Below are 27,321 nucleotides of genomic sequence, written 5' to 3'. Positions count from 1 at the left end.
TGAGATTAAGAGTCCCAATCCCATCTTGTTTCATTTATTCTTCTCCTACCCACTTAAGCCCCCATGTTGCATCACCACTTCCTCATATCAGGGAGATCATATGATAGTTGTCTTTCTTTGCTTGACTTATTTCGCTAAGCATGATACGCTCTAATTCCATCCATGTTGTCGCAAATGGCATGGCATCACAATTCCATTATTTTATTTTTAATTTCAAATTACACATCTTTATTTCTGGTACAAGGGAAAACAATTGACTTTTGCACGTTAACCTGTATTCCCCAAACTTGCCATGATTATTTATTAGTTCAAGGAATTGTTTTTTGGGGTTATTTGTTGTTGTTGTTGTTGTTGTTTTACTTCCTTCAGACTTTCTACAGAAGTGATCATGTCATTTCTGAACAAAGGAATTAGGTTTTGTTTTGGATTTTTTTAGGGTTTTTTTTTTCAGATTTTCTATAGAATGATCATGTCATCTCTGAACATCTCTCCTTTCCAATACATAGGCCTGTCATTTTCTTATCTTGCATTTTTTCATTACATGGAACTTTCAGTATGATAATAAAATGTAGTGGTGGGAAGGGAAAGCTCATTTCAGTAGGGAAGCCTCCAGTTTCTCACCATTAAGTATTATATTATCTGTAGGGTATTTTTGTAAATAGTCTTTTTAAAAATATTTTATTTATTTACTTGACAGAGATCACAAGTAGGCAGATAGGCAGGCAGAGGCGGGGTGGGGTAAGCAGGATCCCTGCTGAGCAGAGAACCCGGTGTTGGGTTTGATCCCAGGACCCTGGGATCATGACCTGAGCCCAAAGCAGAGGCTTTAACCCACTGAGCCACCCAGGCGCCCCTGTAAATAGTCTTTATCAAGTTGAGGAAGTGCCCCTTCTCTTACTAGATTATTGGGAGTTTGTGTCGCAAGTGTTAGATTTTTGTCAAATGCTTTCATTCATATGATCGTGAATCATGTCACTTTCCTTTTTTAGCCTGTTGATATGATATATGACATTAATTGATTTTCAAATGCTGAACCAACTTTACAGATCTGAGATAAATTCCACTTTGTCAAGGCACATACCTCTTTTTATATATTGTTGGATTGAATTTGTTAATATTTTGTTGAGGATTTTTCTGTCTATGTTCATGAGATATATGTAAGAAAAGTTTCCTTTTCTTAACTTTGTCTGGTTTTGGTATTAGGGTAATGCTTGCCTCATAGATTCAGTTAGGAAGTATTCCATATACTTCTATCCTCTGAAAAAGATTGTAGAGGACTGGTATGATTTCTTCCTTAAATGTTTGGTAGAATTCACCAGTGAATCCATCCGGGTCTGGTGAACAGAAGTTTTGAGATATTACTAGTTATTCATTCAATTTCTTTAATAGATATAGGCCTATGCATATTGTTTCTTCTCATTTGAATTTTGCAAGATTGTGATATTCAAGGAATTGGTCCATTTCATTTAGGTTAGCAAATATTGGGTCATTAAGTTATTCATAGTATTTCTTAACCCACTGAGCCACCCAGGTGCCCCTATTCATAGTATTTCTTTATTATATTTTGATTTCCATTATCTGTAATGATGTCTTCTCTTTTATTTCTGATATTATTAATCTGCATCCTTTCTCTCTCTCTCTCTCTCTTTTTTATTTTTTTGGCATAGTTAACCTGGGTAGAAGTTAGCTGATTTTATTTTTCCTCAAAGAAAAACTTTTAATTTTTTTAATTTTCTTTGTTAATTTCCTACTTTTATTTCATTGATTTTTGTTGTATTTCTTATTATTTCTTCTCCTCTGTTTACTTGGGTTTAGTTTTCTTTTATTAGTTTTTTTAAGATGAAAACTTAGATGATTGATTTTAGATCTTTTTCTTTTCTTTTTTTTTTAAATTTTATTTAATTAATCATTTGACAGAGGGAGAGAGAGATCACAAGTAGGCAGAGAGGCAGAGAGAGAGAGAGGGGGAAGCAGGCTCCCCGCTGATCAGAGAGCCCGGTGCGGGGCTCAATCCCAGGACCCTGAGATCAGGACCTGAGCTGAAGGCAGCGGCTTAACCCACTGAGCCACCCAGGTGCCCCAGATCTTTTTCTTTTCTAAAGTATGTTTTCAATACCATATATTTTCCTGTAAGCGTTGCTTTTGCTGCATCCCACAAGTTTTGATAAGTTGTGTCCTTATTTTTCTTTAGTTCAAAACATTTTAAAATTTCTCTTGAGATTTCTTCTTTGTTCCATGTGCTATTTAGATCTGTGCTGTTTTATCGACATGGTTCGGGAAATCTTTCAGCCATCTTTCTGTTATTGACTTCTGATTTAATTGCAGTGTGATCTGAAATTCCATTGTGATTAATGTGATTAACTCCATTGTGTGATCTGAAAGAAAGATTTCCTTTCTTCTAAATTTGTTAATGTGTGTTTTACGTTATTAATTTAAATAACTATCAGTCTTCATCTGGAAGTTTATGTAAGCATTCAGATTATCAGCAAATAGAAATGTTTTTATTTATTCTTTTGAAATCTTTATACCTTTCAGTGTATTGCCTTCTTTTACTGGTTTGAACTTCCAGTACAGGGTTGAAGAAAAATAGTTAGGGTTGCATCACTACCTCATTCTTAAATCCATGAGAAAGTTTTTAAATATTTCTCCATTAAGCATGGTACTTTTAGGGGCACTTGGCTGGCTCAGTCAGTTGAGCAGCCAACTCTTGGTTTCAGCTCAGGTCGTGATCTTGAGTCGTGAGATTGAGCCCCACATCGGGGCTCCACACTCAGCAAGGAGTCTGCTTCTCTTTCTCCCTCTGCCTCTCCCCCTATTTATGCTCTCTCTCTCTTTCTCTGTATCTCGCTGTCTCAAATAACTAAAATCTTTAAAAAAAAAAAAGGAAAAAGGTGTTAAACTACATCAAAATAAAAAGCATCTGCACAGTGAAGAAAATAACAAAACTAAAAGGCAAACTATGGAATGAGACAAGATATTTTGCAAATGACATATTCCATTAAGAGTTAGTCTCCAAAATATATAAAGAACTTTCTGTATCTCTCTGTCTCAAATGAATAAATAAAATCTTAAAAAAAAAAAAGAAAAAGGTGTTAAACTACATCAAAATAAAAAGCATCTGCACAGTGAGGAAAATAACAAAACTAAAAGGCAAACTATGGAATGAGACAAGATATTTTGCAAATGACATATTCCATTAAGAGTTAGTATCCAAAATACATAAAGAACTTATAAAACTAAACACCCAAAAGACAAATAATCCAATTTAAAAATGGGCAGAAGACATGAACAGACATTTCTCCAAAGAAGACATACATATAGCCAACACACACATAAATAGGTTCAGTATCACCTATTAAGGGAAGTGTAAATCAAAACTATAATGAGATATGCCCTCACACCTGTCAGAATGGCTAAAACCCACAACACAAGAAACAACAGGTATTGGTGAGGATGTGGAGAGAAAGGAATATTCATGCATTTTTGCTGGAAATGCAAACAAAGCAGCCACCTTGGAAAACAGTATGGAGGTTCCTTAAAAATTTAAAAATCAAACTACCTTATGATCCAGCAGTCACACTCCTGGGTATTTACCCAAGGAATATGAAAACATTAATTCAAAGGGGTACATGCACCCTTATGTTTATAGCAGCGTTATTTATAATAACCAAGGTATGGAAGTCGCCCACGAGTCCATCAGTAGATGACTGGGTAAAAGAGATGTGATGTATATTTACAGTGAAATATAATTTGGCATGACAAAGAATGAAATCTCACCGTTTGTAATGAGGTGGATGGAGCTAGAAAGTATAATGCTAAGTGAAATAAGTCAGACAGAGATAGACAAATACCATATGATTTCACTCACATGTGGAATTTAAGAAACAAAACAAGCAAAGGGGAAAAATGGTGAGACAAATCAGGAAACAAACATAATTATAGAGAACAAACTGATGATTTTTGTTTAAAGATTTTATTTATTTGACAGAGAAACAGCAAGAGAGAGAATACAAGCAATGGGAGAGGGAGAAGCAGGCTTCCCCATGAGCAGGGAGCCCAGTGTGGGGCTCAATCCCAGGACCCTGGGATCATGACCTGAGCCGAAGGCAGATGCTTAACAGAGTGAGCCATCCAGGCTCCTCACTAACCAACTGATGATTATCAGAGGGGAGGGAGGTGGGAGATGGGTTAAATAGGTGATGAGGATGAAGGAGGGTACTTGTGATGAGCACAGAGGGGTGTATGGAAGTGGTGAATCACAGTATTTACACCTGAAACTAGTATAACAATGTATGATAACTAACTGGAATTAAATTTAGAAAAAAAGAAAGAAAGAAAAAGAAAAGAAAAAGGTGGGGCCCCTGGGTGGCTCAGTCATTAAGCGTCTGTTCAGGTCATGATCCCAGGGTCCTGGGTTTGAGCCCCTGACTCTGGCTGCCTGTTCAGTGGGAAGCCTGCTTATCCCTCTCCCACTCTCCTTGCTGTGTTCCCTCTCTTGCTCTGTCAAATAAATAAAATCTTTTTTCAGAAAGAAAAAAAGAAAAAGAAAAGGGTGTTAAAAGCTTTACCTTCTATAGGTACTTGGCATCAGGTTTACTATAGGTGATAATTTGTTTTATGGTCATATACCATATATCACCAGCATCCCGTTTATGACTGGTGTTTGAATCAATGCCTTTAAAGTGAATCATGTGGACAATCAATACCATAGCTCATCCTTAAGGTTTTGCTCCTTTAGACCCACTTTTGGTACCCAGAACTGATTCATTCTGGGTGCCTTCAGGCGAACAGACACTGAAAATGTTACAAGCATAGGACTTTAATATGGTAATTAGGAATGACATGACTGTGGAAGGAGCTGAGGAGTGTTGGTCTGAAAGCTGTGTAGCTGGAGGAGAAATAGTCACTAATGATTTTGGCTTAAAGCACTAATGAGTTTGGAGAACCTAAAGATAAAGTCTAAAAAAGACCTCAAGCTGCCAAGTCTACCAAGAGCAAACTCATTAAAGGCCTGTGAATTCCCTATGCCCTAGGTCTCTAAGAATAAAATTTTCTGCTTTATTTCTACCTTCAAAATCTCATGTGGGTTCTTTTCAGTGGCTAACTCAGAGCCATACAATGATGGTGGTACCTAGCTGACAATAGGCAATCAAACACACATATTGTTAATTATATATTCTGTTTTATTCTTTTCATTGTTTCCTTAGAAACTAAAACATGCATTCTAGATTACAACAGCCTAACATAAATTAGTACTTTTTTACCCCCGGATAATGCTAGGATTTTGTTATATTTCACTTACCCAAAAGTGGTATAGGTGACTTAACTCAAATAAAAATCACACTGGTAGCCCTATGACGGATGATGGACCACTGGGGTTTGGGTTCAATGGAATATCAGTGTCCTATCAAATCCTGAACTGCTGTCTTTTAACGCAACATGAAATTTGTCTTTCAATTTGTTGCATGACAGATATGCAATTCTGGTCATAATCAAAATCTTACATCACAATCTTGTCTTTCGCCATTGATCTCAAAATACAGTGGCATATTATTTCTACTGGCCTTTAATAAATGTGTTTGTCTCATTTCCAGGTTTAGTATGTAAGAGTACTCGGGATTCTTGCCCAGATGATTGGATTGGTTTCCAAAAAAAATGTTATTATTTCTCTAAAGAAGAACAAGATTGGAATTCAAGTAGACACAACTGTGTCACTCAACATGCTGACCTAACTATGATTGACACTGACGAGGAAATGGTAATTTGATACACAATTCTTATGCAATTTCTTCAGTATAGGCCATTGGAAATATTCAAATGATATTATGATTTTAAAATTTTTTTCACACATGCCTGTCTATGCCAAAGATTTTTAGAGCTTGCCATGTGAGATACAGTTGCAAAACTTGGTAATGTTTGGTTTGAATAGTGTAAGACTTATATCAAGGAGTAGACTTGATAGATATTTTTGTATTTTAAGTATAAATCAAAGAACTTGATATTATTTGGAATCCTTTTAAAAGTCAGTACTGCAGGAAAACAACTGTTTTAGGAAGGATGGGATTCCCCAATCTACCCCCTTTGAGGAAACTTCCTCTGACTTCTCAGTCTTGCTTTGCTCTCTCTGAAGTCCCATCACAGCTTCCATCAGAGCACTCACTACAAGTAAAGAATAGGTATGTAATTGAAAGTCTTCTTAGACTGAATCATGAGCTTCCGCTGAACACACTATGTCTTATTTGAAATTATTGCATTTGCTATACCATAAAGGCAGGTACAAATTAAAAGCTTATGGCCCATTTTAAAATAAGTATTGATTTACATGGCAAAAATCCTATGAATAAAGGAAATCTCCTAGAACTTTAACAGAGGATTGTGCAACTACATACTTCTGCATTTATGAAATTTGTTCTTTCCCTCAATTATCTATGCGATAAGCATATGTTTTTACTTCTGTCTAGTCTCTTTAAAAGTTAAAGGTCAAGATATGGTTTACTCATGTATGGTCTCAAAAAAAAAAAATGAATAAACAAACAAAAAGCAGAATCAGACCTGGAAATACAGAAAACAAACATGGTTGCCAGAGGGAAGGGGGTGGTGGGATGGGCAAAATGGGTGAAAGGGAATGAGAGGTACAGATTTCCAGTTATAGAATGAATAAGTCATGGGGAGAAAAAGGCACAGCATAGGGAACAATCAATGATATTGTAATAGCCTCGTATGGTGATAGATGGTGTCTACACTTGTGATGAGTATGCCGTAATGCATAAATTTGTTGAAACACTATGTTGTACACCCGAAACTAGTGTAATATTATACACCAACTATACTCAAATTTTAAAAATTAGGTAATGGGTCATTATAAGAGGTAAGATAACTTGAATAATTTGCAGTTAAGAAGTATTAAAATGTTAAGCAGCACAACACAGCATTTAAAGTGGTTAAAAGAGAATTCTCTTAATTCTGTGGCCAATAAAATATATTTAGGCAATCTGCATGAAGGTTGGTTCAAATTTAAGTGGATGTGAACAGGATGGGGGCAATTTATAGACCAGTGCAAGAAAAGAACTATTTTGGTTGCAGAAAAATGTATAGAAATCCAAATAAATTTTTAAAAACTAGGTATGTTAAGAGTAAGACACAGCAAATCAACAAGTAAGATGCAAACTTGAGTTCATAGAAGATCTTCTGTATGTAGTCAGTGGTTTCATTGTTAACTTTTGCAAGATTTTTGCAATGAACATCCTGAGAAATTCTTAAATTGTCCTTTACAGTTTCTCTTGGGGGGAAATGTCTAAATTAGCAGCAAGATGGAAAAATATTGAGTGCTAGTAAAATTTTTGAGAGGTAAAGAATCAAGGTAACATATTTTTAAAACCTTCACTTATAAGACTCTTGTCAGCAAAAGCTGACAAAAATAGTGAATATCATAGAACACAAAGATCAGAGCATACCAAAATAATTAGTTTTGAACTTAAGAGACATTATTAAACATATCAGATAAAAATGATTGTACTCTTTGGATCAAGAAAAGAGACTTTGATCTTACAATTTCCTGATATATTTTGAAGGTAATAGATGCCTATATTTACTATATAATCTGGGCAAAATTTAAGCAACAAAATGAAGTAAAGCTATCTGTGAAGGAGTGATAAAAATAAAGGACTGTTTATTTAAAATGGTTTAATTAAAATATCGTATTTGTTTACTTAAATTACAAAATGTTTTCCTTAGTTAAAATGAAAGACAGCTTGTTTCATGAAATATTTTTCATACCTATTTCCACCTATGTAAAATTATCTTGCAGCTTTAACAAGAAACCACATGGGTATTCTTTTAGAAGGCAAATAATAATTAACATGTTTCCTAGGAGAGGCTTTAGGAAATGCCCATCTCTGTTCCATGTCACTAAGACCACAACTACTGAAACTCATCCGATCTTCCCAATTATCCAATAACATACATACTGTGATTGTCAATACATTTATCCTTTCTCACTTTTTTTTTCCTTCAAGCAAGCTCTTTCCTAAGGCTAGAATATGAATTGCCCTCTTCTTCCTTATCCTCTGTTTTCATTATGGAATATCCTATTCTTCCCTTCCAGATACACCTCTTAAAGCACACCTGCTATGCAATTGCCTTATAAAGATTCAGATACTTCTTGTAAACTAAAATTTCACTTTGTATTTATTACAGTGACATTCTTCTCCTTATCCAGGAAGATATTTTCTAACCCTACGTTTACATTAGTTTCTTCACTATAAATGAAACTCTGTGAATTCAGACACAGTGTTTGACTAATCTGTTCTTTTACAAACCCAAAGCTTAGCTCAATGAGTTAATTTTTTTCAAATAAATTTATTAAATTATGCAAAAAATGGTATATTAAAATGTCAAAGGTTATTGTTAGTGTCACTGTTATAGACAGGAATGGACCATAGTGTTGTAAACTGTATCCTTTATATTTATCATAAAATTGGAACATGGAATGATACAATACCAATTTTGTGGTTTCCCAGCTATTAAGTGGCATAATAGACTCAATGACTTTCTGTATATAACTGTATGGTTAAAAAGGTTCCAAGGCAGCAAGAAATTTCAGCATTGAATGAATAAGGAGAAAAGGAGAAATATGAGGATATAGTTATATTTTTCTCCTGAAAGATCTCTTTAGAAATAGAAATTTTTGGCTGAAAAATAAAATTTGAGAATTAAATTCTAAAAGAATTGGATATATGAAAGGTGTGTGTGTGTGTGTGTATGTGTGTATGTGCATGTGTCCATGCAATACTTTTGGGAGAGAATATGAAGTAAAATATAATATTAAAATCAATATACTAATATTTACTGTGAAGTGGAAAAACATTATAATAAATATCCGATGATTAGAAAAGCTGTGTAGGAAGTCAGTTGCAACGTTTAGTTTTCCAGGCACTTACAATATTAAAATCCTGGAGTTATAGATTTCCATATTGAGTATTTATCAATTTGGAATCAAAAGGTATCTTAAAGAAAACTTACCTCACATCTTTGTTTACAAGTTAGAAAACTAAGGGTCAGAGGGTGAAATGCTTTTTCAAAATCCCATAGCTATTTTCTGGTGAAGTGGGAGTTGAACGTTTGTTGCCTTGCCCTTCAAAACCTGCAAAGCAGGGGGGGATGCAATAGGTTGTAGCAAAAACTAAAAAACATACGAAATTTATTTTGTCTCTAAAGGGATTTCTTAAGCGATACAAATGCACTTCTGATCACTGGATTGGGCTGGAGATGACAGAAAATCAAACAGGACGATGGGTAAAAGGAACCATATTTAACAAACGGTGAGTTTCTTTCTTTGAGAGATTATTTAAATTTAGATAACACAGCCTTCTCCAGAAACTACATTAGCTGCCTTTCTCTAGAGCCCAAGGTTTGGGTGTGTGTTGGAAAAATGAGATAGGGAAAATTGTATCATGTATTACCTCTAAGTTCACCAAAATCTAATCTGAAATAATTCTTGATACTAATGAATTTGAAAGGATGAAAATCAATTAGTTCTAAGATGCATTAGTTCTAAGAATCAACCAGGGAGGTTGGAAATCAAGATATAAGAAGGAAGATCTTTGCTGGTTATTTTGAAAATATAGACCATAGATTCATAAACGCAGACCAAAAAAAAAAAAATTCCAAGAAACATATGCCTGCTTTTAACCTATATTCTCCAATTTGTATTTATTCTTCAAGCTTCATGTTGTTTGCTGACACCTTTTACAGTTCAAGTTAAACTTCCTGTTCATTTTAACTTGATTTATATCTTCATATCTTCCATTTTGCAAAATTTACTGCACATATGACCTCCACATAACCTCCCTAAATGGTGACCACCAGCCATTTAGCCATTTAGTTCATATTAGAATTTCTCAACAGCAACACTACTGACATTTTAAGCTGAATAATTATTTGCTGTGGGGAGGGAGTTCTGTCTTGTGCATTTTAGAATGTTAGCAGAGCTTCTTGCTTCTGCCTATTAGAGAGGTGCCCCCCTCCACTTATGAAAATCCAGAATGTCTCCAGATGTTGCCAAGTGTCACTTGTGTATGTGTGTATTGGGGGGTGAAGTAGGGAACACAAAGCAAAAATCACCTTGTGTTGAGAACTATTGGTTCATATAAACTGGTAGTTCTGCTGATTACACATAACTCTCTTAATGTCAGTTTAACAGGTATAAATTCTTGGAAGAGAAACTTTTAGGGTCTAATTTGGTACAGGTTATCTTCCCCTTAACAAGAGAGTACTGTACCACAGCACACTTTTCAGGACACTGGAAAGATTTTTCTTTTTTTTAATGGGGTTATTGGGCAAGCGAGAAATCACAGGATTTTTTCATTCTTGGTGTTTAATCCCTTTATCATAGGTTTCCTGTGAGAGGAAGTGAAAAATGTGCTTACTTAGATGATAATGGTGCAGCAACGGCTAGATGCTACACAGAAAGAAAATGGATTTGTAGGCGGAAAATGCATTAACTGACATGGATACCTGATATTTGTCACCCTTTTTTTCTTTCCCTCTGTATAATTTAATTTTCAACACTTCACTACTTTAATGTTCGAACCTGATAATTCATCTTGATAATTGTCAAAATAACTTACTTTGACTTATTTTTCTTCTTTTCAGGTTGCCTTGATCTTTTTTTTTCTATATCAATTTTAGAAAATGCCTGTAATTAATTTCACAGGATCTACAAATCAATTTGGAGAGTGCTATATTTAAAATTTTTTTTATTAATTTATAATATATATGTTGTATTGTGTTTATCATCTTGTATGATTTATAGTTTTTCTAATAAGTCATGTTATTTATTATATGTGTCCCCATTAAATGTATCTGAAATTTATGCTATTCCAACTATGTAATTTTATTATTTTTTAAAATAGTTACTTTTTTATATGGAAATGTAATTGTTTACATTATTCTAGAGAACTACAATCTGCTGAAACAGAGGACAGCAGTGTTTTGCAGAGCTAGGGTCGGGGGCGGCGATCATACACCATATGTGTCTGCCAGCTTTTGCGGGTCTTCATGATAGGAGAGAGTTTTACAACTCTTGTTTTTTTAATTAGTTTCACATTTTAAAGAAAATGCTTCTAACAGTTGGCTCTTTCTCTTTTTTAAAGATTTCTTTTATTTGAGAGATTTCATTTATTTATTGAGAGAGAGCACAGCAGGAGAGAGGGAGGAGCAGCAGGCTCCCAACCAAGCAAGGAGCCTGACAGAGATTTCGCTCTGTACCTGTAATGTTTGCTTTACAACTTGGATCTAGGTGCCCACTGAAGTTAGCCCCCTACCTTCCCACAGAAGCTAAGAAATAGAGGTGCCACTTTTCTTGATGGTTAGTTACATTTCAAAAGAATGACTCTCTGGTCCTTAAGATAGGCACTTCTGGGTTGTAAAGCCTTTAAAAAGCTCTTTGAAAGATTTACATCTCAAAGAAGCAGACACAGAATTTCCAATCACAAATTTCCTAACTTAAATGGTCTAAAAATGAGGAGTCAGGGCCTCATAAGATAGGAAGAACAAAGCTTGTCTAAAATTTAACCAAGCTGAAGGGAATGTTAAAGCCATCTTTGTTATTGTCCACAAAATATTAATTAATTACAAAGAGAAAGAGAAACTTTATGTGAAGTCTGATAGATATCACATTAAGCATGTGAACAAAGTCAATGGCATCAACAATGGAACAAATAAATATGTGTGCCTCCTGACGGGATGCAATAAGAACTTCTCACTGTTTCTGCCAAGGAGCAGTTGAATATGACAATGAGAAATAATCAGACAGATTGAGATTAAAGAGCATTTTGCAGAAAAACTGGGTTGTAGTATTCCGAAGTGTCAAGTTGTGAATAACAAGGAAGGCCAAAGAACTATTCCAAAGGGAAGGAGATTAAAGAGGCATAACTAAACGCAGAAGATGATTCTGAGCTGGATCCTTTAGAGACAACTGACAAACCTTAAAGAGAGTCTGAGAACTAGATGGTAGCACTGTGTTGATGCTAGTTTATTAATTTTGATCACTTAGTTGTGATTAAGTGGAGGAATTTTTGTAGAAAATATGCACAAAAGTATCCAATGATACTTGAAATTTTCATAATAAAATGTATCAATCTGGCAAGTAATTCTCAAGAGGTTCGGGAAGAAGGAAAGTGCTTTTGCTCTGTACCTGTAATGTTATACGTTTATGAGAGTTTCTAAATTTAGATGAAAATTGTATAAAATCTAAAGCAAACCAAATATCTAATGCTTTTGAGTTACAAATCCAGTTTTAAGGTTTATATCAAAGAAAAAAAGGTACTACTTTTTAAAAAGATGTTCAGAGTGTTTATTGCAGCATAGTTTACAGCAGAAAAAACTTGAAAACAAAGTTAATGCTTATCAACAAACCAGTAAAAATATATATATATATAAATCCACACTATAATGCAACTCAGAATTGTATGAAATTTGCATAGGATATTGTTACAAATTAAACAAGCACAATACAGAAAAGCAGATGTAATTTGATCACATTTGTTGTAAAATGAAAGCGAATAAAAATCCTGAGTATGAATGCATGGACTCATACTTTATTATATTACCACATAAAACATTGAAAGGGCATATTTTAGATTGTTTACATGGTGTACTCTAAGGTTGGGATCCATGTAGATGATGGAGGGGAAATAGAGAAGACATTTTGTTGTTTAATCAAGTTCTATTTTTTAATTGTGCTTTTAAATTCTTACTCCTTAATATTAATTTTAAAACTTAATTGGCAAAAAACTTTGATCATTGATTATTGATTGATTGACAAATCCATCTGAAAACACTGCTGCAGGTTTCAGAATAAATTTTGCTTTCCTTGGTGGCAGCACAGCTATTTTCTTTAGTTGGCCCTTTTATGGAAAATCTGTAGAGGAAGGGATAAATATATTGTTAATCACTGTTGCTGAAGACATCCATTTGTGTTTGCAGCTAATACCCTCCTTTAGTTAAAAGGCCATTCAGATTTCAGGGCATTTTCAAATCCCTTGATTTACTAGAAGTTACAATATCTCTGTGACTTAGACTCACTTTGTGATTAGCACGGAGTTCGCAAAGAATCTGTTAGAAATGACAGACCTAAGAGTAAATCTGTGTCCATATCCCTGTTCTAGTCTTTTTTCCATTGTTCTATATTTAAACAATAAATGCAAAATAATTACTGTTTTCAAATCTTTTTGTTTTGAAAACAAACCAAAATATCCATCATTACTCCAGTGAACATTAAATTGATTTTCATCTTTTCAAATTCATTAGTATCAAGAATTATTTCAGATTAGATTTTGGTGAACTTAGAGGTAGTTTATGAAGATAAGTTCTACAATAGACAGAAAGTCAGACAGTGTTTTTGGAAAGACTCACGTCTTTGAATCTAATGGAGAACCATCCACCCAAGTCCATGTCCTCTTTAGGGATGTAAAGTTAAGCCCAATCCACACGTAATTTGCTTGTTTTAGGTTTTTCTGTATAAAAGCCTAAGAAGTGAGTAAAGAGTAACTCAATGAACAGAATATTTTAATGACGTAGACATACTAAGTAAGATTTAGAATTTTATTGGACAGTTAGCATCCTACATGAACATTCTTATACTAATGAATTCATAACTTATTTACATACAATATATATTACATACATACATACACATACATGTATATCACTTGTAAATTGAATATAAATATTCCGCCCAGGATTAGCATGAGCCAAGTGAGGCACTGGCATTGAGCACAAAATTTAGGAGGATGCAAAAACTCAGTAATCAAGATAAATGATACTTTAATAGAAGGAATGGGAAGAAATTTGAGAAAAGCCATTTTTTAAAAAGATTTTATTGATTTATTTTAGAAGGACTGAGAGAGAGTGTGTGTGTGTGAGTGAGGGGATGGGCAGAGGGGAAAAGAAAGAGGGAATCCCATGTACCCTCTGTGCTGAGTGGGGAGCTAAAGGGGGCCTTGATGTCAGGACCCTGAGATCATGACCTGAGCTGAAATCAAGTCAGATGCTTAACTGATTGAACCACTAAGGTACCCCTTGAGGAAAACCTTTCTTTCTTTTTTTTTTTTTTCATTCATTTAGCATAATGTTTTCTTTTTTAATTCAAGTAATTAACATACAGTGTATTATTAGTTTCACAGGTAGAGTTTAGTGATTCATCAGTTGCATATAACACCCAGTGCTCATTACATCATGTGCCCTCCTTAATACCCATCACCCAGTTACCCCATCTTCCCTTCCACTTCCCCTCCAGCAACCCTCAGTTTGTTTCCTATAGTCAAGAGTCTCTTATGGTGTGTCTCCTTCTCTGATTTCATCTTTTTTTTTTCCCTCTTTTCCCCTATGATCCTCTGTTTTGTTTCTTAAATTCCACATATGAGTGAAATCATCTGATAATTGTCTTGAGGAAAACCACTTTTATCTGTACAGAGACTAATGCCATAACCCTGACACTAAACCACTTACCATTTCAAGTTGGTCCTGAATGATTGGTAGATGAGATTTCCTTCCCAAACAATACCCATAACTGTCACTCCAACTTTTCATTTCATTAGAGAACCAATAACACTTTTTTTGATATTTGAGCCATTCCGATGGGCACAACTCTACAGGGAAATGGAGGAAATAAAGAAAATAAAGTTATATATGTATCTCTGAAAATTGAATACTTCTGTGTTGTATAAATAAGAGTGGAGCTGTATGATAAAATCACTCACAACAAAGTGTTCAGATTTACAAGATGTCCAAATTACAAATGATAATTCTTGGGAATTAAAAAATTAATTTAGTAAGATGAAGAAAAACTTAGACAAAAGGGGATTTCTTTTTCATTCCCGGATCTAATGTAATTACTAAAATAACATCAGCCATTTAAGTTGTAAATTGCATTAATGCTATATGTGAGATTAAATATTATTTATACCATTCACTTAGAATTTAATTATAGAAAGCTTTAAGATTTCTCTCTTTTTGTATGCATAAATCTTACTTAATAACTCCCTTTTGATATTAAATAATGTTGAGCATAATAGTTTTTTGGCCTCTATATAATTATAAGTTCAAGTTCTTTGATTTTCTTAAATTAAATTAAACCTAGGTCTTCAATTGAGAATATCTGAAACTTTGGCATAATAATGAGAGAAAGTGAATTGAATGAATAAAATTGGAAGGGGAGGTGAACCATGAGAGACTATGGACTCTGAAAAACAATCTGAGGGTTTTGAAGGGACGGGGGGTGGGAGGTTGGGGTACCAGGTGGTGGGTATTATAGAGGGCACGGATTGCATGGAGCACGGGGTGTGGTGCAAAAATAATGAATACTGTTATGCTGGAAATTAAAAAAAAAAATAAAAAAAAAATATGAGTTCAGGTCAGTGTAACTATTCAAACTTCCAGCCATTAAATTCTCCTATCTTTGTTAAAGTTAAATTCATCTGACATAAAATCACCATTTTAATTACCTTAAATTTGAAATGCCATGGATTTTAGTATAGCTACAATGTGTAAGCATAACTACTATCTCATTTCAAACTATTTTCATCACCCCAAAATAAAATCCTGTAAATTGCAGTCACTATTCATTCTCCCCATCCTATTAAGTTTTAACATTGGAAAATATGAATCTTCCAAGCTAATTCTTCTTTTTCAAGATTGTTTTTGCTATCCAGGATTTCTTTCAATTTCACATGAATTTTAGGATCACCTTGTCCATTTTCATGAAAAAAGGCCATTGGAATTTTGATAAGAATTTCTTTGAATATGCAGATCTCTTTGATCAGTATTGCCATCTTCAGCAAATTGTGATATATATTCAGAGGAACCTGTTCTCCAGTCATAAAAGGGAATAAAATGCTGATATATGATACAACATGGGTGAATCTTGAAAACATTATGCTAAGTGAAAGAAGCAAAACACAAAAAGTGAAATAGTCTGTGATTCCATTATATGAAAGTCTAAAATAGGTAAATCCACAGAGACAGAAAGCAGATTAGTGGCTGTTAAAGGCTGGGTGAGAGGAAATGGGCAATTGCTAACTGAGAATAGAATTTCTTTTTGGGTGATGAAAATGTTTTGGATCTAGATAGATATAGTTGTTGCACATTCAAATGTCCTAATGCTATTGAATTGTTTTATTTTATTTTTATAAAGATTTTACTTATTTATTTGACAGACAGAGATCACAAGTAGGCAGAGGCATGTTGGGAACTGCGTTGTTATGGCTCTGGAAGCCTGGATAAGAAGTGAACTTGGACACACCTGGGGACGCCCTTGTGTGCCAAGGGAACTTGGAGCAAGTCCAGCGGGGATGCTCCCATGGCTTGACTCTGAAAGGCTATTCAGGGTGAAAATAACATCTGTGTAGTTTTATGTGATTCACTTATGACTTATCTTGAGAAAAAACACATTCTTGGAACCTTAAGATTATCACAAAAGTCTGGAGGCTAATAGCCTATTAACATCCTGCCTGACTCATTTTTCACTGACGTATATGATTGAGTATTGATACCAGCATTGTGCTGAAGCTGTATAAAAGTGGTTACATGAAGAAATAAAGTTGCTACTCGCCTGAGATGGAGTAGTCCTCCTGAGCCCGCTCTCTCTCTCTCTCTCTCTCTTTTCCTTAAATCTCCCAGCCCTACTTTCAGGTGTCTTTCTCCGGCTGGACGGGCAGAGGCAGGCAGAGAGAGAGGGGGAAGCAGGTTCCCTGCTGAACAGAGAGCCCAGTGCGGGGTTTAATCCCAGGACCCTGGGATCATGACCTGAGCCAAAGGCAGAGGCTTTAGCCAACTGAGCCACCCAGGCACCCTGAATTATTTTATTTTAAAATAAAATGTTTGTGGATATTTCCTCATTTAAAAAAGAAGAAAAACCTAATGGAAATTAATACCTTACAGCTCGATATACAGTAGTTAGACTAATTTTAAGGAAGGCTTAATGTTATCTATATGATTCCACATTTACCTATCAAAGTTTCCTTATCTCTGAAAATGTTCCATTATAATACCCAACATAATGATAAATTAAATAGTCATGGTCAAAAATACGTGTTAAAATTATAGTATTTCAATTAGTTTGGGACTTGTACATGTAAAACAGATAGATAATCCAAAACAAAACAGTATCAATAAGTAAACAAAATATATATGACATTTTCATATGTGATCAAGAGAATAACATAAACTAGTAGACTAGAGAAAATCCTTTTTTTAAAAGATTTTATCTATTTATTTATTTATTTATTTAGAATGGAGGGAGGAGCAAAGAGAAAGGGAGAGAGAAACTCCAGCAGACCCCCCCACTGAGTGTGAAGCCCTACTTGGGGCTCGCTCCCAGGATCCCAAGATCGTGACCTGACCAGAAAGCAAGAGTCCAACGCCTAACTGACTGAGCCACCCAGGCACCCCTAGGGAAAATCCTTTGGTAAATAATCATAAAACAAATTAATCTACACACTTTGTACATTACTATAAAATAGATATTGAAGGCCCCAAAAGTTAAACACTTTAAAGTTAAACTAAAGCAAAATTGGAAGTAGAAAGCATGGTTTTTCCAAAATTTTGTATAATTGGAAGTTCTAAGCACAAAATCATAATGAATCATTTATTACATAAAATTACTTTTATTCATTTTGTATTTCAAAACAGAATAAATAAGAGACAAAATATAGTTATTTACATACTGCCTTATAATCACAATTGACTTGCCATGTTTATGGGTTTCAATTTGATTTTAAACTCCTGCAAGGAAGAGCCTCTTTGTTATTTTTTCACTGATACTACCCTCCCACTACAAAAAAAGTAATAAATTATATATATATACATATGTATATGTAGATATAGATATATGAAATTTTGAATGAAAAGTAGATTGATATCAAATCTTTGTTAATGTAAATCTGCATAACTGTTAAATAAGATTTTTTAAACTTAGAAAGCCAAAACAATTAAAACAAATACAGGCCAAAATCTTGAGATATACCTGTAGCTTTTGAACCACAGTAACTTCTATCCTTATTAGTTATATTTCCTCTTGTGTCACTGTTCATTATCAGGTTTCCAATATCATCATGTTGGGTGATATTTGAATTCTTTGCTTCTTGGCATTTTAGCAATATTCCCTGAGAAACTTAAAAACAGAATTATTTTAACACTGGGTAAATATCTTTTCCCTGTGCAGTGCTCCAGACAGAAATTCTTTGGAGTGATTCTGATGATTAGAACAAGAAACAACTGAAGAGATAACTAGAAAGTTTCTTTCTTATTTTCATGTTTATTTAATGAAAAATAATTTCAAATATTACATAATTAAATCACTTACAGAATACATATTTGTTGAGGAACTATTCTGTGCCAGGCATCATGCTAAGAACTGGTGATACAGGAGTAAATAAAGCAAAATTCCCTCTCTAAAGAGTATACATGCTCTTTCCATGCTTTCTTGATGTCATGTTTTTCTGAAACCTATGACACTGTGCTTAGCCCATTCTACCATAATTACTTATTTAAAAATCTGTTTATTTCATTAGAGATTTCTCACCATGTTTATTCATTTTTTGTTTTTTTTTTTTTGTTTTGAGAGGTTTTTTTTTTAATTCTGGAAATTTGCAGTAAACCTTGGGATATAGTAGTACATAGTATAAATTAAATACAATTTTACATACAACATATAAAAATTTCTAAGAAAAATCATGGAATTCTATCTATTCACAGGTTTCTAAGAAATCAAAAAACATGGCTTCCTAATATACATCTCTCTCTCTCTCTCTCACACACACACACACATACACACATTTTCTTCCTTTTAGATTCTATGCCATTTGAGAACAAGATACTTATCTGATTTGATTACATATTAAATACATTACTATGGAGTACAATATACAGCTTTATACATAGTAGCTTCTTTTTAAGTTTGTTAACAAAAAATGAACAAATGGATGAATGAGTATGAAAAGTCATAAGAAAAGAGTAAACATTTTCCATATTTTTATTCAAGATCTTTTAACTTACCCAGTAAAGATAGGGAGATCAAAGTCAAAACCAGTATACCGTTTACTGTTCCTGATATCCCCAATAAGATTTTATACCAGTGTGACATCACAGAACCATCTGAGAGATTAATCACATAAATTAGCTCAGAAAAGTACATTTCCAAGTAGTGAAAGCAACTGTAGTAATAGGATTGCATATAATATGGGTTTTGAATTTTAAAGGATGTTAGGCAATCAAAAGCTTAAAACTTAAGTAGAAAAATGCAATCCTACTTTATTTAGTAATGGTAACACTGCATAGGGAGAGCTATGATGCATGTTATTTTGCATCTTAAGAAATTGCTAATATTTGACATAATTGACTAGTGGGATAAAGAAATATTAACGTATACACCTAATAATTCCCCAAGTGTGCATGTGTATGCACATACACAAGTTCATGGGCACTTACAGATACACACATACATAGTCACACAAATATATACTTTCTAATTAATAATTTACTTTAATATAATATTCCCAAGTATTCAACCTATTTAATTTACAGAGGATGTAATACAAATCAGAACTAACCTAAAAAGAATCTTAAAATTTTTTTTAACCAATGTAATAATGATGTTTCAGCTTCTCGTTAAATGTTAAACATTTTAAGAGTGATGACTGTTTTATTTTTCATATGCTTATGCTGCTACATTAGAAATGAGATGTGCATTCTGTGATGGCTATTAATGAACAAATTGATATGATAAAACAGAAAGGAAATAGTCACAATATGTTGTTATTTTTCTCAACCTCATTAAATAGGACATGGGTTGGTGGACATTAGCGTATAGAATTGGATTAGCAATTAGTATATACTGAATAAATTAATGTCTATATTTTGCATAATAGTTTTGTCATCCAAGATAATTTTTATAAATGCATCACAGTAAGGAGCCACTCCCCATAACTATTATTATCCTTAGAGTTCAGTCAATAAATTGAGTTACTAAATACTGAGCTTCATGTTCCAAATACCCCTTAAACCTGTGGGAATAAAAAAAAAAAAAGCACATTTGAAGATGCTGAAATCTGTCAAGAAAAAGCATAATAAACCATATAAAACAGTATGTGAGAGAAAGAGTACACAGTTTTTATCTTATGATAATGCCAAAGATCATAAAATAAGATTTATTGTAATTCAATTAATGAATACCTTATGTTCCCCAGATATTTTTAAATATTTTAATATAATAAAATTTATAATCAACAAATCCAAAGTATTCAACACATGTAAAAAATGTCATTTATTCATTTAAAAAAAATAAAACACATGACTATCAGAAAACATTAGGAGAAAGGGTGTGGAAGCCTTTTCAAATTCAATTCAAACTCAATTATTTCTTCTAAGTATCATGAGTTGAGCTTCACCGTATGAATTTGAGGCATATAAGGCTTACAGTTTTGCAGGAAATAACATTTTCATTACTCTGTATTTTCTCCTTTAGAGAAGCTGTAGAGAATTCTCCTGTACAGACTTTAACTTGCAAGTCTTTTAATAACAGAAAATGAAAATAAAAGTAATTTAAAAATTAAAAAGCCCTATGATCAGTCACTCCTAAGTGTCCAAACAAAATTCTTAAATATATTATTATATATTATAATTATTAGATAATTATAATATATAATATAATAATTATAATATATGAAGTATATTATTATATATGTTATACCTTCACCATAATGGGTTTATTCTAGGAATACAAGTATTGTCCAATAGTAAGAAATTCACTTTATCTTACTAATAGAGCTAGAGAGAAATGTATCATCATCCTAATAGATGTAAAAAGTGCAATTGATAAAATCCAACAACTTTAAACTAGAAATGAAGCAAGGATCGATGGACATTTGTTCAATATGCAAAGTTTTTTTGTCTAATTAAGTTCATTGAGAAATGTCAGAAGTTTTCCACAAAAGTTTGGAAAAAAATTAACTCTAGTATAAAGTTTAAAAGAAAATATATTTTTTTTAAAGATTTTATTTATTTATTTATTTGACAGAGAGAAATCACAAGTAGATGGAGAGGCAGGCAGAGAGAGAGAGAGGGAAGCAGGCTCCCTGCTGAGCAGAGAGCCCGATGCGGGACTCGATCCCAGGAACCTGAGATCATGACCTGAGCCGAAGGCAGCGGCTAAACCCACTGAGCCACCCAGGCGCCCTAAAAGAAAATATTCTTGAAAGTAACTATAGCTACAGTAATTTGCTAATGAATACACAATATAAAAAGAGGTAAATTGTGTTATCAAAAACATAAAAGATAGGCATTTAAAGGGTAGAGATTTGCATGCAATTGTAATTAGTTGTTATCAGTGTAAAATAGACTGTTATAAGATGTTTTATATAAACCTCATGGTAATCACAAAGCAAAACCTACAGCAGATGCACACATTAAAAGAAAAGGGAATCAGGGTCCTGGGTGGCTCAGCGGGTTGGGCCTCTGCCTTCGGCTCAGGTCATGATCTCAGGGTCCTGGGATCGAGCCCCACATTTGGGTTATCTGCTCAGTGGGGACCCTGCTTCCTTCTCTCTCTCTGCCTGCCTCTCTGCCTACTTGTGCTCTCTCTCAGTCAAATAAATAAATAAAATCTTTAAAAAAAAAAAAAAAAAGAAAGAAAAAAAAAAAAGGGAATCAAAGCATACCACTATGAAAAGTCAATTCACAAAGGAAGACCACAAGAGAAGGAGAAAAGAATAAAGGAATTACTAATGCCATCTTATTACCTGATATTTGGCTGTTTTATGTCTTTTCATATGAAGAATTAGAATTATTCTAATTCTTAACAGATTCAATACTCTAATCAAAAGATATGGAGTGGCTAGATAGATTTCAAAAAAAAAAAAAAAGGGACACAACTACATGCTGCATACAAGAGACTCTCTTCATCTTTAAGGATACACATAGACTTAAAGAGAAGGGATAGAAAAAGATATGCCATGCAGATAGAAACTAAAGAGAGCAGAGGTAGCTATACTTATATAAGACAATGTAGCAGTTAAGTCAAAAACTGTAACAAGAGACAAAGAAGGTTATTATGTAATGATAAAGGGCTCAGTTTATCAAGAGAATATAACAATCATAAATATATATGCAGCCAACATCAGAGTAGCTAAATACATCAAACAAATATTAACAGATTTGAAAGGGAGGAATAGACAACAATGCCTTAATAACAGGTGATTTCAATACCTCACATTCAACAACAGATAGATCATCCAAACCAAAAATCACTACAAAAATCTGGGATGTGAGCTATTACTTTAGACAAAATGGACCTAACAGACATACACAGAACATTCCATCCAACAACAGTGGGAAACACATTCTTCTCAAATGCACACAAAACATTCTCCAGGATAGATCATATGATAGGCTACAAAAGAAGTTTGGAAGACTGAAATGATATCAAGGATTTTTTCAATGACAATAGTATAAAACTACACATCAAGGCAGCAGGGTAACTGGAGAATTTACAGATATGTCAAATAAAGCAACACACTCCTGAACAACTAACAAGTCAAAGAAGAAATCAAAATGAAAATTTAAAAAAAAATCTTGAAACAAACGTGAAAATACATTGAACTTAAAGGATGCAACAAAAGCCCCCTTTTTTTTTTAGATTTTCCAAGGACCCTGACAAATCTTTTTTTTAAATTTAATTTAATTTAATTTTTGTTCAGTGTTCCAAAATTCATTGTTTATACACCACACCCAATGCTCCAAAAGTACTTCTAAGAGAGAAACAACTACATTTTATATTAAAAGAAAAATCTCAAATAAACCATCTAACTTCTTTTTTTAAGATTTTATTTATTTATTTGACAGACAGAGATCACAAGTAGGCAGAGAGGCAGGCGGGGGGGCTGGGCAGGCTCCCTACGCAGGGCTCAATCCAGGATCTTGGGATCATGACCTGAGCCGAAGGCAGAGGCTTTAACCCATTGAGCCATCCAGGCACCCCTCAAATAAACCACCTAACTTTAAACATTAAGGAACTAGGAATGAAAACAAAATAGAGGGAGAAAACACTGGAAAATTATGTAACTATCTGATAAATGGTCAACATTCAAAATATACAAGAATGCATACAACTTACACAACTCAGGAAAAAAATCATTAAAAAATGGGCAGAGGATATGAATAGATAGTTTTCCAAAGAAGGCCTACAAATGGCCAAGTACATGAAAAGTTGTTCAATGTCACTAATCATCAGGGAAATGCAAACAAAACTATAATGAGATATCACTTCACGTCTGTCAGAATGGCTACTACCAAAAAGAGTTAACAAGTGTTGGTGAGGGTGTGGAGAACTTTGAACCCTTGCACACTGTTGGTGAAAATGTAATATGGTGCAGTCACTAGGAAACCAGAATGGCAATCCCTCAAAAAATTAAAAATAGTGCTATCATATAATCCAGCAATTTCATTCATGGGTATATCCTAGAGAATTGAAATCAGTATTTCAAAAAGATGTTTGCATTCAATGATCATTGTGGCATAGAATGGTACAATCCTGTGGAGGATATTTGGGGGAAAACTAGCAAAATTATATAAACATTTATGTTGACATCCAGCAGTCTGTCTTCTAGGAAAACATCCAAGTTACACATCAGCAATATATGGAAAGACATATGTGCAAGGCATTGCAATGCTATTTATAATAGGGGTAGAATAGGAAAAGAATGTAAACATCTTAAGTGCCCAGTAATGGAACTAGTTGAATGAAGTATGGTGTATACCCACTTAATAGAGAAATATTAGGCTGTATATAGGATTGAAATGTATGGAGGGAGAGAGCAGGGTGAAGGCAACAAGACAGAAGCTGGATCTTTGGGAGCTGAAGATCTCTGGAAGTACCTTGCTATACAGACTTTAGAAATAGATAAATGTTTTAAATAATTATAAAATGATTCTAATTATATAATAGGCATTATGTATATTGTTATGATTGCATAATATGTATATTTATACAGAATTATAATTACATCAAAATGAAAAAAGTGATCCCCCCAAATAAAATGGAGTATGAAATAAAGGGCTCTAACCCGTAGAGAGGAAGTATTTCAAGCAATTTCATTTTTCTTATTTTTAATTTTTTAAAAAATTTTATTTAGCTATTTGAGAGAGAGAGTGCGCATGTATGCACAAGCAAGTGGGGAGAGGCAAAGGGAGATGGAGAAGATCCCCTAGTGAGAAGGAAGCCCTGACTGTGGGGCATGGGGAGGCATGATCCCAGGAACCTGAGACAGTGAACTGAGCTGAAGGCAGACCCTTAACTGAGAACCACCCAGGTTCCCCTCAAGCAATTTAACATAATTTGACTGTACTTGCCTAATAGAATATATTCTAAGGACAAAAAGCCCTGCAAAAACATTTCAATCTGCTTTAAGTAACTATATTATTAGTAATTCTATTTCTATAGTGATTCTGAAGCTTTAGATCGTAGCAAAAAAATGTAATTTCTTATTTCCATTAGCACCAAGACATGAGAAAACATATACAAATATATCACAAAGTTAAATAAAATCTCTGTGTATAATGACAAGGCTTAAATTGTCAGCTAGATTTAAATGTATGTCAAACCACAAGCTTTACTAAATATTAGCAAACTTTACTCTTAGCGAAGGATACATTGATAAAGGATAAGTATCAGTATACGCCACTTAAATAGCTAGGAGTTGCACATTTATCATTGGCAGCCTCCTGAGCTCCTTTCCTCAACCAAAACACATTCTGGTTTCAAAGTGTCATCTACAAACTGAGTGTGAAAAAAAAGTTTGCACAGAAGAGTCGTTACATTTGTGGTCTTTCAGGTTAACATCTCTATTTTCCAAAACGAAATTTTCCATCTGGTGAAAAACATATTTTAAAGTTTTTGACACATTGAATTAAAAACTGGTATTAAAGATGCCATTTTTATGAATGATAAAGCAGTTGATAAGTGGCACTAAATATTCATTTTAATTTGATTAATTTTAACTTATTTGTATTTTTCCTGAGAATCCTCAGGAAATTATATGATTTAAGGTGTTAACTTTATTTTTTAAAGATTTTTATTTATTTGACAGAGAGAGAAACAGTAGAGAGAGGGAACACAAGCAGGGGAACCAGGAGAAGGAGAAGCAGGTTTCCCACTAAGCAGGGAACCTGATGTGGGTTTGGATCCCAGGACCCTTCAAGGTGCTACTTTAAAAGGAAAATAACTTGGAGCACCTGGGTGGTTCAGTTGGTTAAGCGTCTGCCTTCGGCCCAGTTCACAATCAGGGTCCTGGAATCAAGCCCCACTTTGGGCTTCCTGCTTTGAGGAGACCTTGCTTCTCCCTCTCCCTCTGCCTTTCCCCCTGCTTGTGCTCTTTCTGCATCAAATAAGTAAATAAACTTTTTAAAAATTTAAATTGAATAATAAAATAAAATAAGTAAATAATTGTTAGTCCTCGCCTTGATAAATGAGACAGAGAGACAGAAAGTCAAGACAGAGACAGAAAGAGAAAAACACCAAAAATTAAAATAGTCCAAGAACAGTAAAAAGTAGAATACTGGAAATTATGGTCCACATTCATATTCATATTAATATTAACCCATATTAAATCTATACTCATATTAACCCACACCAATTAAAAAAAAAAAACTGAATTCCATACCTTTAAATTTAACTTGGGATGTTTGGCTGGAACTCCTTTTTTTCAATTGTAAATTCAATGTCATATATCTGTCTTCGTCTTCCATCTTCGATGTGGGTGAATATATGTGTATATATATGTGCGTTTTATTTTTAAGTATGATATGTAATAAAAAAATAAAATCTGCTGTTAATCAGAGCTAGTCCTCAAATTGTCCACTCAGAGTACAAACAAGGGCGCAGAGTTTTTCATCTATTGGTGAAAACCACAAAGGAAGTGTTCTCTTTTTTTTTCAGTTCATTTCTCTTGACTTAGATAACATGTGATTTTCTCAACTGTCCACCACATATTGAATTTAACATCATATGTGGTTCTTCATTTTTTAAAGATTTTATTTATTTATTTGACAGAGACAGAGAGAGAGAGGGAACACAAGCAGGGAAAGTGGGAGAGAGAGAAGCAGACTTCCCGCTGAGTAGGGAATCTGATGGCCTGGATCCCAGGACCCTGGGATCATGACCTGAGCTGAAGGCAGTTGCTTAAAGACTGAGCCACCCAGGAACCCAGTATGTGGTTCTTTAAAAAATGTTCCCTGATTAACACATAAAGTCAGGCAAATGGAAATTGTACACCTTTTAGAGTTATAGGATACATAGGTGTCTCCTGGTTGAGCCAAAATATGTGAGTTTTCAATTATACTTCCTAATATAGTGATATCTGATTCAATATAATAGCTTGCAATTACCTAAAAGTTAAATTTCCTGATCCAAAAACAACATTGCTTACAAATCATGCTAATAATTTAATAATATAATTTGAAGAAAATAAACACTGGCAATTTTTAGCATTCTAAAGACATCTTAAATACAAAAAAAAAAAAGGGGGTGGGGAGAACTTGGGAAATAAACCATATTTTTCAGTTACCTTTTCTGGTATTTGAAAAAAAAAGCCCAATATTCACAAGACAGGCCGGAAATTTCAGATTTTTTTCCTCAGCTGTAGTGAGGTATACTTTATATACCATAAAATGCCCTCATTGTAAGCACATGATTAGCTGATTTTAATAAGCAAACAAACAGATTTGTGCAACCACCACTCAAATCTAGTTTGGGAACTTTCTTATTACTAAAAAATTCCTTCGAGGCCAATCTCAAAGGAGTAATATAATTCTGGAAATATTAATTTTATAAGTTGAGATGAAATTTAACATTTGACACATAAATCCCAGCTCTTTGGTCATTGTAGCAAATGGAGAACAGAAAGTGAAAGCTTTGCACCAGAAGACTTGACTGGTGAGGCAGAAGACTGAGGAAAGATTGCTGAGTAAATCAGGCACCCCTGCCTGGAGCACAGCCAGTCCTGCTCTCACAGAGGGGGCCCGGGCCCATTAGCCCAACACTCATCTCATTCCAATGCTTTCCTGTCCCTAAATCAGTAAGCGGGAGGCTCAGGGCAAGTTTGTCTCCATGGGTCCATCTTCCAGGGCAAAGAATGAACTGTAGAAGGTGCACAACAGAGCTTGAGGGACAAAAATCAGCCTTTTAAATTTAGGAGTGACTTAATGATAATTACATTTGATATTTTCACAGATACAGTAGCACAATTTTGGCTAAAAATTCCAGTTACG

The 27,321-nt window shown here is 34.0% G+C and overlaps 2 protein-coding genes across 5 annotated transcripts in view; one reads left to right on the top strand and one right to left on the bottom strand.

The window, feature by feature from the left end:
• The window catches only part of CLEC2B (C-type lectin domain family 2 member B), a 28,088-nt gene extending 11,453 nt beyond the window's left edge, over window positions 1-16,635 (top strand). For 3 of the 4 annotated variants that reach the window (XM_032347225.1, XM_032347228.1, XM_032347227.1), the window contains 4 exons: window positions 5,595-5,758; window positions 9,217-9,320; window positions 15,811-15,817; window positions 16,218-16,635. In XM_032347225.1, coding sequence (XP_032203116.1) covers window positions 5,595-5,758; window positions 9,217-9,320; window positions 15,811-15,817; window positions 16,218-16,409 — 467 coding nt within the window. In that variant the 3' untranslated portion in view covers window positions 16,410-16,635. Of the gene's footprint in view, window positions 1-5,594; window positions 5,759-9,216; window positions 9,321-10,393; window positions 10,696-15,810; window positions 15,818-16,217 lie in introns of those variants that run through there. The other variant, XM_032347229.1, reaches the window with a different exon arrangement.
• Window positions 12,292-25,933, bottom strand: KLRF1 (killer cell lectin like receptor F1). Its single transcript, XM_032347224.1, has 6 exons — window positions 25,716-25,933; window positions 19,057-19,155; window positions 18,026-18,172; window positions 14,512-14,651; window positions 13,417-13,529; window positions 12,292-12,922 (listed from the first exon to the last, which is right to left on the bottom strand). Exons 1-6 carry the CDS (start codon window positions 25,798-25,800, stop codon window positions 12,802-12,804), a joined length of 705 nt encoding a protein of 234 aa, XP_032203115.1. The 5' UTR covers window positions 25,801-25,933; the 3' UTR covers window positions 12,292-12,801.
• Between the last annotated feature and the right edge of the window lie 1,388 nt (window positions 25,934-27,321).

The sequence above is a fragment of the Mustela erminea genome, chromosome 6, assembly GCF_009829155.1.
Source record: "Mustela erminea isolate mMusErm1 chromosome 6, mMusErm1.Pri, whole genome shotgun sequence".
Classification (NCBI taxonomy): domain Eukaryota; kingdom Metazoa; phylum Chordata; class Mammalia; order Carnivora; family Mustelidae; genus Mustela; species Mustela erminea.
This window is presented reverse-complemented; position numbering and strand designations above follow the sequence as displayed.

Excerpts from the sequence above, each read along its gene's own strand:
- KLRF1 (XM_032347224.1), bottom strand. The coding sequence starts at position 25,800 with ATGGAAGACGAAGACAGATATATGACATTGAATTTACAATTGAAAAAA. Across the intron at positions 19,156-25,715 it reads ATCCCAAGTTAAATTTAAAG|ATGGTTCTGTGATGTCACAC; the intron begins GTATGGAATTCA and ends TTAATCTCTCAG. Across the intron at positions 18,173-19,056 it reads GATCTCCCTATCTTTACTGG|TTTCTCAGGGAATATTGCTA; the intron begins GTAAGTTAAAAG and ends TCTGTTTTTAAG.